Source organism: Cervus canadensis, chromosome 8 (genome assembly GCF_019320065.1).
Source record: "Cervus canadensis isolate Bull #8, Minnesota chromosome 8, ASM1932006v1, whole genome shotgun sequence".
In the NCBI taxonomy this organism is placed as follows: domain Eukaryota; kingdom Metazoa; phylum Chordata; class Mammalia; order Artiodactyla; family Cervidae; genus Cervus; species Cervus canadensis.
In genome coordinates this window covers 31,687,308-31,701,547 of record NC_057393.1, presented here as the reverse complement: position 1 = coordinate 31,701,547, position 14,240 = coordinate 31,687,308, and the positions used below count along the sequence as shown (strand labels likewise).

The window sequence follows — 14,240 nt, the reverse complement described above, 5'->3', positions numbered from 1 at the left end:
ATCTAAGCTACCATGTGCTGCTGTTTCAGAGGATTTCCCAGCAGACTGTTTCTCCTGGCCATCCAAAGACTTCACCCAGAGCAGCAATAGCTTTTGTAATAGTTCTATCTTAAGCTAAGGCAGGAAGGAAAGCTATATTATTACAGACCTGAATTATCTCAGCTTCTCTCTTCCTGCTTTAAAATGAAGTTGGATAATGGCCTTCAGGTTTGATCAGCTCACTGGGCTGAGGTCACTCTCCTAAGGCCCTGGAGACAGTCCTGTCTGCCAGACAGATGTCAGAAGCATTCGTAAAACTGCTCCTCCACCCAGCCCTTCTCCCTCTCAAAACCTTGTGCCATAGGTCTGATCATCTGACCCGACCCTGAACTTTTGGATACTGAACTCCATCTTTTACAATCTTGTCCTGTATTCTGGGTTGGAATTCACAATCTCACCAGCCATAGATTGAATCCTCTACCTGTTTTTTCCTGTGTCCAGATTTAAGTTTTCTTGAAAAGATGGCACTGAAGTGTTAAAAAATTATTGCTACTTTCCTGAAGGTCAGGACTGCCTCTTTCCTATGGAATCTGAGATCTTTCTTGCTCTCCTTTTGATTCCTTTTGGCAGTCTCCTGGCTGAGCCTCTGTGCTACAAGCAGTTCTGACTCCTCAGCCTGAAAGGACTCACTGTTTTCATCTTGTTTTCTGGGGTTCCAGTCCATCTGGAGAGACAAACTGACCATGAGTTTTCAGGTATCAGTAGTGGGACATCCACAGACATTCTCCTCGTTACGTGTCTGCAGGATCTTCGATGACTGCATTCAAGTCAAAATTAGCCCAGGAACACGGTGCATTTCCAGCAACAGTTACTTGCTTGACTTCCCTAGCTGTTGTGTACCTGGACATTTCACAACATTTCCTCACGTCCTGGTAACCTCTGTTGTATTTTTCAGCTTGTTTCTATCTCCTCCCAGCCATCCCTAGGAACTAGTGAACTTGCTGAGTTTGTTTTTCCTTTTAAGTTAAACTGATGAACTCCATCAGTGATCTTAAGATAGTGGGCCAGAAGACTGAGGTGATGGGGTCTTTTTTTGTAGTGACTGTGATAGTGATAATAAAAATGATGATATTGTTACTGATAATGGCATTAATAGTAATAAAGACGACACATGTCCCAATCACTTGTGTTCACAGTTAGCAAAGACGTTTTTACATTATTTATATCATCTTCATATGAAAAGATAGCATAGACAATAACCACATTTTGTAGATGAGGCTCAGAGAGGTAAAGTGGTTGCCTATATGTGTATATATATGGCTTCCCAGGTGGTGCTAGTGGTACAGAATCCACCTGCCAGTGTGGGAGACATAAGAGATGCGAGTTTGATCCCTGGGTGGGAAAGATCCCCTGAAGAAGGACATGGCAACTCACTCCAGTATTCTTACCTGGAGAATTCCATGGACAGAGGAGCCTGGCAGGCTACAATCCACGTAGTCACAAAAGCGTGGGACATGACTGAAGTGACTTAGCACATGCACACACACACATAAGCACACAGATTTATTAGGGTATACTTGCACATTAAACTGTACATGGTTTTAATGTACATTTTGGGGAGTTCTGACATGTGTATTCTTGTGAAGCCTTCACAATTAAGGCTATGAACATATCCATAGTGCCCTAAAGCTTTTTTGTGTCCCCTTGTAATATCTTTTTCTCTTTCCCATCTCCCCACCCCACGCAACTACTGATCTGTGTCCTGTGACAGTAGATTAGTTTATATAAGTGGAGTGTACAATATGCGCTTTTTCTTTCCCAGTGGAGGGGGCAGTCTGACCTCTTATACTCCATCATTTTGAGATTCATTCATGTTACTGTTGTAGTAATAGTTCATTTATTTTTAGCTACCAGTGAGTATTATTCCATTGTATGGATATACTATAATTTGCTTATCCATTCACCTGTTGATGGATATTTACATTGTTTCGAGTTTTTGGTTATTACAGATAAAGCTATTGTGAACATTCATGTGCAAATATTTGTGTGGACATATGCTTTCATTTGTCTTTGGTAGATTCCTAGCAGTAGAACGGCTCAGCTGTGTGGTAGGTGTATTTTTGTTGTTGTTGTTATTTTTATTGGTCATGTTCCAGGTGTAATTTGTCTATTTGTGTGTATGTGCTCTTGCCTGACATTTGTATCAGGGATGGTCATTCTCGATTCAGAATAAACTGGAAAGTTTTCTGTCTTGTTGTTTTTCAGAATAGTTAATATAATTTTACTGATGGGTTTAATAAAATTGTCTACAAATTAACCTGAACCTGATGCCTTTTAGAAAGCTTTGGGGGTTTTTTGTTGTTTATTTTTGACTGAGGTGCATGGCTTGCAGGATCTCAGTTCCCCAACCGGGGATTGAAAGCCTGGAATTCTAATCACTAGGAAACCAGAGAAATCGTGTTGAGGAAGTTCTTGGTTAATTTTCTCAAAGTCTTAATGGTAACTGGTCTTTGCAGGTTTTTTTGTGGGTTATCTACTGCTCTTTCATTGGTGGCATTTTAATTTAAGTTTGTCTCTCCCACTAATTCTCTCATCTAATTCTCCAATTTACTGATAAAATGAGAACTTTTTGAGGGAAGAACTCTAGGCTATTCTTCTCTATATTCCCATGAAAGGCACATAATAAGTGGTCATTTGGTGGAATGAATGAGTATTGGTTTTAAGTTGCTGTAACAAACACACCTCAACATTTCAGTGTCTAAACTATAATAAAAGTCTATTTACTGTTCACATATAATTCTATTTCTTCCTCACCTAGCTGTCCATTGTGGATATTTCAGGCCAGTGGGAGGTTTCCACCATGCGAGGATTCAAGGATAAGGCTCCTCCCACTTTGTGGCCCAGCCATCACTTCTGCATTGAGCTGGCATTTGGGAGATTTCTGAATTTACTAGAAGTGGCATTTATCACTACACTCTTCTTTTGGGGAGTCACGTGACCTAATTTATATGTAAGGGGGTTGGAAATGTAGTTCCTCTTGAGGCATCAGCTGCTCAGCTCCAACTCTATACCCTGGAAGAGGGAAAGGGACTTTTGGGTGGACAGTCCACAGGTTTTATTGCTGAGGGTTTCACTGCCTTGCTCTGTGAGACTTTTTGTGCCCGTGTTTGATGAATGGTTGTTTTCATGGCTGCCAAGAGCTGTTGAGTAAGAGTGTAACAGCAGACATTCATTTCCTTGCTGTGTTTGTCCGACAACTCACTGTGTCACAGCTGGAAAACTCATTACTCACAAGGACTTCTTTCCCAGGTACAAGAACATAAAGATATATTTATTGAACACTTTTCAGAGAAATGGCAGTGAGCTATTAATCCAAAAATATACCCAAATAATAAGTTTAAATACTAGATATAATCCAAATAGTAAAGAGAATCTAAAAATACATACCAGTCAAATATTTCTTTCCTTTGTTTATTTAAAAAATTGAAACAGTTCCTTTAAGATAAAATTTCACAAAGAAATTGTCCATATTAGAGTGTACAATTCAGTGGTTTTAGTATCCTAAGTTGTGCAACTGTTACCACTACCCAGTTTCAAAACATTTCCATCACCCCAAAAAGAAACACTGTACCAATTCCTCCCTCCACCAATTCCTTCCACCCAGTTCCTTCTTCTGCCCAGTCACTGGTAACCTCTAATCAATCTACTTCCTGTCTCTATAGATTCTCCTATTCTAGACATTTCATATAAATGGAATTAAAGAATATGTGATCTTTTGTGTGTACATAGCATAATATTTTCAAGGTTCATCTATGTTGTAGCACGTATCAATATTTTGTAACTTTTTATGATAAATATAAATAATAGTCCACTGAATAGGTATGTCACACTTTATCATTCTTTAATTTTTTTAAAATTGTGGTGAATCTTGATCACTCTTTAAATGTACAGTTCACCGGTTTTAAATATGTGCATACTATTGGGCAACCATCTCCAGAACTCTTATCTTTCAAAACTGAAAGTCCATGCTCATTAAATAATAAATCCTTATTCCTCCTTCCTCCAGCCTCTGAAAACGACTATTCAATACCTTCTGTCTTTATAAATTTGACTGCTCTAGGTACCTGTGTAAGTGTAATCATACAGTGTTTGTCTTTTTGAGACTGGCTTATTTCACTCAGCATTAATATCTTCAAGGTCCATTAATTGTAGCACGTGTCGGAATTTCCTAACTTTTTAAAGAAAAATAGTCCATTGTATACATATATAATGCATTTTGTTTATCTATTCATCCCTTAATGGACATTTGGGTTGCTTCCACATTTTAGGTTTTGTGATTAAAACTGCTATGAACATGGGTGTACACATACGTCTTTGAGACCCCGCTTCCACCTCTCCTGTGTATATACACAAAAGTGGCATTGTTGGATCATATGGAGATTCTATGCTTAATTTTTTAGGAACTGCCATAAATTGTTTTTGATACAGTCTGCACCATTTACATTCCCGCCAACAGCACACAAGTGTTCTGTTTTCTCCACATCCTCATGAACACTTGTTGTTTTCTGTTTTACTCATTTATTTTAAAACAAGCATTTGTTGAGTACTTATTACACCAAGGCTCTGCTCCATACTTGGCAGAAACTGGGAGTGGCAAGATGTTAAGTCATAGTCTCCCTTGCTCTCAGGATCTCAGGGCACAATGAGGGAGATAGTCATGTTCAAGAGAAGTATTGAAATGCAAGCTGAAGGACTTCCTACAGTCTGTCTTGTGCTTAAGACTCTGCCTTTCCACTGCAGGGGCTTGGGTTTAATCCCTGGTCGGGGAAAGAAGTTCCCACAAGCCGTGTGGCCAAAAAAAAAAAAAAAAAAAAGGAAAGAAAAAAGAAATGTAAGATGATAGGGCTCTATAAAGATGAAAAAGTCTGTGCAAACACAGAGGAGGAAGTGAGAAATGATACAGGGAAGTCTCTACAAGGAACCTGATATTCAAGCTGGATGTTAAAAGATGAGCCTGAGGAGTTGAGGTGGAAGGGAGTATAACTGAAGCCAAAGGAGCAGCACATAGTAGCCAGCCTCCAAGATGGCAGCGGGGATGGCCCCAATTATTCTCCCTTCCTGGTGGTTATGCTTTCATATACTCCTCCCATTAGGCATTGGACATTGACTAGTTCTGACCTGCAAAGCCAATGGGAGGCTGTGAAAGTGACAGTGTGTGACTTCTGAGGATATGGCATAGGAGACCTTGTGGTTTCCTGCCTTGCTCCCTCTTCGATCTCCTGCTCTGGGGGAAGTCAGCTGTCATGTCCTGAGGACGTCACACCTTCTGTAGAGTCCCAGGTGAAGAGGAACTGAAACCCTCTGCCAGCCTGTCAGCACCACGTGAGGAAGTCAGTCCTGCAGTGCCATCAGTTAGCAGCAGCCCTGACCAACATCTGACTACAACCTCACAAAGCCTCTCAGCCAAAACCACTCACCAACATGCTGGTAATTTCCAGACCAAAACCACCCCAAAGCCAAATAATATATATTTATTATTGTTTTAAGCCACTAAGTTTTGAAATAATTTGTGACACAACAAGAGACAACGAACGCAGCTAACAGCATGAGAAGATCTGGTATATGTAGAAATGGTGGCATAGAGACCACCGCCGGAAACCCCAATTTTAGAAAGGCTTCCGAAACGTCTGTGTAAGAGTGGGTGAGCGCGCCATCTGGTGGAGAAGGCTGTGCTTAGCCATTCCTTTCTCTTAGCTTCTATTTTTCTAGCTATTAATAGTTCTACCTAACATTTCTCCTAGGGCCATGGGCCTGTGTGCTTAGACACTGAGCTGTGTCCCACTCTTTGTGATCCTATGGACTGCAGCCCGCCAGGCTCTGTCCATGGGGATTCTCCAGGCAAGAATACTGGAGTGGGTTGCCATGCCCTCCTCCAGGGGATCTTCCCAACCCAGGGGTTGAACCCAGGTCTCCTGCACTGCAGGTGGATTCTTTACCATCTGAGCCACCAGGAAAGCCCAAGAGTACTGGAGTGGGTAGCCTATCCCTTCTCGAGGGGATCTTCCCTACCTAGGAATCAAATTGGGCCTCCTGCATTGCCGGCAAATTCTTTACCAGCTGATCTACCAGGGAAGCCCAAGAGCCACAGTGAGGTTCAATTATGTGGGTCACATACACCTTTGCTTACAGATGCAAAGCTAACCTTTGAAAAATGTCATGTTAATTGGGCTTCCTAGGTGGCGCTAGGGGTAAAGAACCCACCTGCCAATGTAGGAGACGTAAGAGATGTGGGTTAAATCCCTGGATCAGGAAGATCCCCTGGAGGAGGACATGGCAACCCACTCCAGTATTCTTGCCTGGAAAATTCCATGGACAGAGGAGCCTGGTGGGCTATGGTCCATGGGGTTGCAAAGAGTCGGACATGACTGAGGCGACTTAGCATACACATACAAGGTATTAATAAACCTCTTTTTCTATTTTATTTTCTCCTTTAGTCTCTTCCATTTATCAGCTATCCAGGGGAAAACATCAATGGCACCAGAATTTGAGGCAAAAAGTGAAGACTCAGAATGCTGGTGAAGGGAAAGAAGGAACCTGGAGAACTTGATTATGAAAAATGAGAATCAGGCTCCCAAAGCAGAATCCAGTTGACCAGGGGAAGTCTTCGATTGCTGATGTTGGCTGTGGATCTTTTTTGATCTTTAGAGCCTTTTTGTATCCTCCAATGTTTTCCTTACATAATGTCTAGGAGTTCTGAAATGATACCCCTCAATTTCATAGGTGCCAAGAGAGAAAACCAATAAAACTACAGTCAGCTTCAGGCCAGTGGTCCAGGCAGACCCAAGGAGGAGGGATTGTAAAGAAACTGAAATCTACCTTTGGAGTAAATTACTGATGGTAGAATTTCAGGTAAAGTTACTGAATAAAAAATATTCTTTTCCCTGCTTTTCCTAGCCTCATTCTAAAGAAGGACAAGCAGTGTCCAGCAGAAAAGCCTGGCCCATTCCTCTAAGAAGCAGGAGCAGAGAGATTTCTAAATACGGCTTAGTGGTCAGCGGGGCATTTGGATCTGTCTACCTCCTGGCTGTTTGGAGGGGGAAGTGATTACTTCCGACTGTGGCAATCAGGGAAGGAGTGCAGCATCTGACTCCTGCTTAGATGAATGGGCTTCTCTGATGGCTCAGACGGTAAATAATCCATCTGCCAATACAGGAGACGAAGGTTCTGTCCCTTGGTTTGGAAGATCCCCCTGGAGAAGTGAACAGCTACCCACTCCAGTAATCTTGCCTGGAGAATTCCATGGACAAGAGGAGCCTGGAGGGCTACCATGCACAGGATGAGGAAGAGTCGAACACTGACTGAATAATGAACACTTTCACTTTTCACTTAGATGAATGGGTTGGATTTGGACCCAAGCACAAGTGGGAGAAAGGCATTCCTCCCTGAGCTCACAGAACAAGCAATGTAAGATCAGAATGCAAGGGGTACTTGAAGGTAACAGTGGAGGAGTTCAGTCTGCTGAAGCGAAGAGGCCCAGGAAGGGGAGTAGCAGGGGATGAAGCCAATGAATACAGACTAAGGAGGTGATGGTATAGCTGGGGGGTGGGCAGGATCAGATGACCCATGAGGTTAAAATTCCAGCTCACAGCTGCATACTAGCTGAGAGACACTGAAGTTCCTTGACAAATCTCAGATTCCTCATCTATGAAATGGCAATAACCCTAGTAATTGGGTTGTTGGAAGAGAACTAGATAAGATTGGGCCTCCCTGATGCCTCAGCGGTAAAGAATCCGCTTGTAATGCAGCAGTGGAGAAGGAAATGGCAATCCACTCCAGTATTCTTGCCTAGAGAATTCTGTGGATGGAGGAGCCTAGTGGGCTGCTGTCCATAGGGTCGCACAGAGTCAGACACGACTGCAGTGACTTAGCATGCATGCATGCATGCATTGGAGAAGGAAATGGCAACCCACTCCAATATCTTGCCTGGAGAATCCCAGGGACAGAGGAGCCTGGTGGGCTGCCGTCTATGGGGTCTCACAGAGTCGGACACGACTGAAGAGACTTAGCAGCAGCAGCAGTAATGCAGGAGATGCAGGTTCAATCCCTGGGTTGGGAAGATCCTCTGCAGAAGGAAACAGCAAGGCACTCCAGTATTCTTGCCTGGAGAATCCCATAAACAGAGGAGCCTAGTGTGCTAAAGACCATAGGGTCGCACAGAGTCCGACACGATTGAAGTGACTTAGCAAGCACACACATAAAGAGCTTAGTTCAGTACCCGGCGCCTGGTTAGTCCTCCCTAAATAAAGGCTAATGTTATTATTAATGCAAAGGCAGCTTTAAGGGCGATTAACTGGGCAACACAGTGAGAAGTGGGTTGAATTGGGAAGGGCTTACCCAGGTCCTTGTACACAGTAGCTACTCAGGAAACACTGAACAGAATTGCATTCTCTGCTAGGCATCGGGCATGCAGGGGTATGGTTTCTGCCGTTTGTAAGCTCATGGTCCACAGGGAGTCAGGTAAGTGCCAAAGTTGGTGGGGAGAGGATGCAGACATAAATTCTTCAGATTATCTTCACTCCAACTGTTCCCTGCCAGAATCCAAAGCGACGCGGGGGCCACGAGGGGCAGAATCCCCTCGCGCAAGCTCCCAGGGTTTACCGAACCACGGGTAAGACTAGAGTTAAGCCAGGACCCCGGGCGAGGAAGAAAAAGTACACAGGCGCAGTGCGGATGCCGGCGCTCACCTGTCCCAGAGTGGGCGGAGCTAAACCCGGGAGCGGAGCCGGAGGCGGGGCGGGCGCGATGACGTCAGGGCTCGGCGCCGCAGAGCAATCGCGTCCCGGAAGTGGCGGCGGTGGGGGAGGCGGAGGAGGGTCTCAGTCCTACGACTTCAGAGCGGCCTTGGGAAGAGGTTCGTCGTCGGGGTGGGGCGGGCCTGAGGAAAAGCTCCTGGGTCTAGTGGCCCTATCAAGTGCCTCCTGGCCGCCTCCGCCCCTTCCCCATCTACGCAGCGACCGGGTAGGTGAGGTGCGTCTGCCAACTGTGCGGAGTTGGGCGCCAGAACGCCACGGGGGCCACCACCTGCTGGCCCAGGGACCTTGGATGTGGCCTTCCCTGGTTTGGTCCTCTGGGCCGCGTCAGGCTCCCTGGCCTGCAGAGGTGATGGCCCGGCCCCTGCCGGGGCAGACTTGCTTCACCTCTTCCTGTGCTCCTACCTCGCGTCCGCCCTGGGTCCTTTCGTCTAGCTCCGCCTGCAGGGACTTCAGGTTCCTGATGGCCCCTTTGTCATCCTCCCCTTCAAACACCCGCTTCCCCCCGCCGTCCCAGATCGAAGCCCCTACCCTTGGACTCCCTATTGTTGCTGTGCGCCAAGGTTCTGCCTCCTTGCTCACTACTTAGCGTTTGGGTAGGACTTGAAATTAGGAAAGAGAATGAGAGCGCCTGTGGCTCTCCGCATCCGAGAAGGGAGAAGGGAATGGAGTGTTGTGGAAGGTGATGACGGCCGCGTGGGGTTCAAGAGGGGAAAAGGGGAGCAGAGTGACGGGCAGGGTTGGTTCAGGAAGTTGGTAACTAAAGGGAGCGGGGGAAAGGTTAGAGGTTGGAGCAGGGCAGAAGAAAGCTCTGGGTTCCTGGAGGATGAGCAGTTGATTCCTTCATTCCGCGAGCATTTATTGCATGCCAACTGTGTGTAGAATGGAACACAGTCTCTGAGCTGGTGGAACTCAAGGTTAAGAGGGATGACTGGGAAGAAAGTAGGGAGTTTTGCTTTGGGGTGATAAGTGCTGTTAGGGGTGATCTTTTGTGAGCATGGGAGGGCCTCCCAGTTCAGACTGGGGGTTTTGGCAAAGGCTTTTCAGAGCAAGAGAGTGATGCTTAAGCTGATACCTGAAGGATGAATAGGAATTAATTAGGTAAAAAGTGGAAGAAAATTATTTCAGGACATCGTTTCTCTTGAGACCCCAGGCTGCCTCCTACCAGTAGCCATGTGTGCTTGGTCTTTTTGGCTTATGCTCTTGATTGATCTGTGGCGGAAAAGAACAGTAGATGGAGAGTCAGAAGAGCAGGATTTTATACAGTTGACCCTTGAACAATGCAGGGGTTGGGTGCTGACTGCGAAGTCAAAAACCAGAGTATGACTTACAGTAGGCCCTCCTGCCATTCCTCCATATCCACCATTCAACCAACTGCAGATCATTTAGAACTGTAGTATTTAGTATTAAAAAAAAAAAAAAAATCTGTATATAAGTGGATCCGTGCAGTTCAAACCCATGTTTTTTCAGGGGTCAGCTCTATCTGGGTAATTCACTTCGCCTTGCTGAATGTCTTTCTCTGTGAAATGGGCTTTCCATTTGTAGCCCTGCCTACCTTATAGGTTTATTATGGCACCCACATAAAATAATGCAGGTAGAAATGTGTTGAGCATTGGAAGTGCGGTGCAAATGTCAGGAATTCTTATGATTACAGGATGCAGACCTCAGAGCGAGAGGGCTGTGGACCGGAGGTGAGCCCCAGCACGGTCCCTGAGGCTACCCTGGAGTCTCTGCCTGTTCCTATCAAGTCGCCGGCGTTTGATCTGTTCAACTTGGTTCTGTCCTACAAGAGGCTTGAGGTCTACCTGGAACCTCTGAAGGATGCCGGCGATGGGGTCCGGTACTTGCTCAGGTACAGATTTTATTTAGAGTTACTCTAACCTGCTGGGCCTTTTGCCTTCCTGCTTTTAGTTGCACTGGCCACTTAGACAGTGGCTGGGCTGTCCTTTCTGCCCTGGTGAGGAGCTGTTCTGGGAGGTCTGTTGGTCCTCTGGGCTTATTCTTGGCCCACCCTCTGTCTCAGACCCAACCCAGGAGAGGCAGGCACTGGGAACCATCTGGTCTTTCACCAGAGTTTCTTTGTGGCTGAATAAGCTCGTATCCCAGGACTGCTACCTCTCCTTAACCATTGGGCCTTCTATCTGGAGCATGCTTTTTTCTTTTTCCTTCTCTCCCAATATTAGCATAATTTGTATTAAAATTAGGATGCAAACAAGTATCTACAAATAAACAGGTACTATTTTCACTAATCCTTTAGGATTATGGCTCTCAAAATTTTGTGTTCCTATTCTGCTCTGATTTTCATCCTCAGTAAGTTTTTTCTCCTTTCAGCTCACTTTATTTCTTCTGTTAAAGTATTTAAAATTACAGATACACTTTGGTTTGTCTCTAAATAATAATGACTTAAAAAAAAAATCATACCGAACAAAATTAACAGTGTGATTCCTTGATATCACCCTAAACCCAGTTCATATTCAGATTTCCTCAGTTGCCCCAAGAATGTCATTTATCATTGTTTTGGCCCAGTCAGGCTCCAATCCAAGGCCACGCATTCTGTGTGGTTATTATGTCCCTTAGATCTTTCTCATTGAAGTGGTCTTCTTCATAACCCTGATGTGTTGGAGGCTCAGCTGAGTGTGCTGGAAAATTTCCTACTAGATTGTCTGGTTGCTGTTTCTTCCTGGTGCAGGCTGGAGGTTAAATTTAAAAGTTGGATTAGATTCAAGTTAAAAAAAGAAAAGAAGATTTTTTTGCAAAGGTCATGTGTTCTTAATATTGCATGGTAATGGGAGTCACATAAAACCAGCTTGTCCTAAAGAGCAGTCATTCTTCATTTAGAGCCAGTGTGTGGCGCTGTAGGGGTCATTGACTCTCCTGAACCTGCCTGTAAAGTTGTGCAGGCACATGTGTGTATTTCTAGGGAGAAGTTCATCAAATTCTCATAAAGACCTTCCACCTGCTCAGATGCCTGAGAGGGACAGGTTGGAGGCAGGGTGAGTAGAGTTGGGTTAATTTCTCAAGGTGCTACAGAGTATTCATTCTTAACCTCAGTCTGGAGATAATTGGAGCTTTATTTTTAACTCTGTCCAAAGCTCCCAATTTTTCGTGTTTGCCCCAGAACTCCTTTAATTTATGGCATTATCCCTAGAGATGAGCTGTTAGGGTTACAGAGCAAGGTCCTCTACTTTTAGATGACTGTGCTGTCAACATAAGGGGTAGGGAGATGGTGTCAGAAGGGGTTGGCTTTGTAATTCCTTCATGACCAGCTAGCTGAGATGAACTGTGGTCTTCCTCAGGGGAGTGTGTGGGCTTCACAGGGCTGTGCCCTCTGGTGTTTTCTACTGTGTGTATGTGCGTGCACCTGTGCACACAAGCATGTGTATGTATATGCCTGTGTATGTATGTATATGTGTTTTCCCTTTTTGTGGCAAAGTGCAGAAGTTAAATATATCCTTAAAAAAAATACATAATATATATATATATTATTTCCTGCCCCTTTCCTTTTCCAGCACAGGTCTGTTAGCCCTTCTTGGCACTAATGTGTTAGGATTTTTCCATTTTATGAAATTAGAAATCTGAGAATGTGGTGGGATTGAAAAAGTTGGATGGGGGAGGAGCACTGGGCCTAAAAAGCCCCCGAGAACTTGTGGTCTCCGAGCCGCTGGGAGATGGAGCACTGGTCTGTGAAAGTGGCTGTCAGGTTCGTTTGTGTATTTGGCTGTTCTTTCTCAGTAAAGAGGATTTGACTTTGAAGAAGGACCTAATCTTGAGCTTCTTTGGGGTCTGAAGCCTGGAGCCGCAGTTGATTTTTAAGACTTCTCTCTTCTGGGATCGGCTACTCCAGTAAGTGGGTCTCCATGAACAGAGTGTCAGTAAAGACATCAGACAGAATGGAAGAAGCGGGGAATTCCCTGGTGACTCTGCACTTCTACTGCAGAAGGCATGGGTTCAATCCCTGGGGATGGAGGAATTAAGATCCCACATGCTGCTCAGCATGGCCAAAAGAAAAATAAACATCTTTTTTGTTTTTTAATTAAAAAAAAAAAAGGCTTTAAATGAAAGTGACCTCAGTGGCTGTGTAATGTTTTTATTTCTGAGATGGGATTGGCCTTAGACCTGACTTTTAATTTGCTTTTGCTCTGGTAGAACCAATAGATGGGTTTGAGGTCTAATTAGGGTGGTGTAAGTTGGAGGGTTTGCAATTTTAAGACAAAGACAGAGAGAGGTCATTTCAGTCCCTTACTCATAACTCTCATTAAGAAATAAAAGTAGCTCATAAATTAGTTAACTTCATTTTGTAACTGTGAAATACCCCAATTAGAGCAAAAGAAAATGCATTGAAGTTCTGAATACATTGCAACTTAGCTGTTGATTTTTATATTTGACTTTCTCCTCTGAGGGCTCACCTTATATAAACTGACCCTGCTGTTTAGAATGTAGGTGTCAGTGGCTTTGTTATTACATCTGTGCACCCTTTATCCTATTAAATATTCTTTATCAAAGACTAAGCCAGCAGCGATTGCTTGAACTCCGTACCCTGTCTCTGGTTTTCTTTCCTCTGTCTTTGGGGGCTTCTGCGTTGCCGTTTGGTGGTGGTGGAAGCCGGGTCTGTGTTTGGTTCTGAAAGTTCCAGTTCGCTTCGGGCATGTTTCCTGAGAGAATGCCAACCCTGCTTTGTCTTCATATTTTATATATTGAAATCTTTATAATTTTCATTCCTTTGGAATTAATGTATATTTAAAACTCTCAAAATCATAGAAAGAAGAGAAAATTGCAGATAAGGGCAAAGAAATCCTTCACATTTGTTCACTCAGTTTTCTTTTTTTTTTTCATCTATTTTTATTAGTTGAAGGCTAATTACTTTACAATATTGTAGTGATTTTTGCCATACATTGACATGAATCAGCCATGGATTTACATGTGTTCCCCATCCCGATCCCCCCTCCCACCTCCCTCCCCATCCCATCCCTCTGGGTCTTCCCAGTGCACCAGCCCTGAGCACTTGTCTCATGCATCCAACCTGGGCTGCTGATCTGTTTCAGCCTTGATAGTATACTTGTTTCAATGCTATTCTCTCAGAACATCCCACCCTCGCCTTCTCCCACAGAGTCCAAAAGTCTGTTCTGTACATCTTTGTCTCTTTTTCTGTTTTGCATATAGGATTATCATTACCATCTTTTTAAATTCCATATATATGCGTTAGTATACTGTATTGGTCTTTATCTTTCTGGCTTACTTCACTCTGTATAATGGGCTCCAGTTTCATCCATCTCATTAGAACTGATTCAAATGAATTCTTTTTAATGGCTGAGTAATATTCCATTGTGTATATGTACCATAGCTTCCTTATCCATTTGTCTGCTGATGGGCATCTAGGTTGCTTCCATGTCCTGGCAATTATAAACAGTGCTGCGATGAACATTGGGGTGCACGTGTCTCTTTCAGATCTAG

General features: G+C 44.1%; 1 protein-coding gene across 4 annotated transcripts in view; it reads left to right on the top strand.

The window, feature by feature from the left end:
• The first annotated feature begins 8,794 nt into the window (after positions 1-8,794).
• Positions 8,795-14,240, top strand: part of ZFYVE27 (zinc finger FYVE-type containing 27) — a 101,981-nt gene continuing 96,535 nt past the window's right edge. For 2 of the 4 annotated variants that reach the window (XM_043475793.1, XM_043475796.1), the window contains exons 1-2: positions 8,795-8,997; positions 10,444-10,641. In XM_043475793.1, the coding sequence (XP_043331728.1) occupies positions 10,445-10,641 (197 nt within the window). In that variant the 5' untranslated portion in view covers positions 8,795-8,997; position 10,444. The remainder of the gene's footprint in view (positions 8,998-10,443; positions 10,642-14,240) is intronic. The other 2 variants (XM_043475794.1, XM_043475797.1) reach the window with 2 other exon arrangements.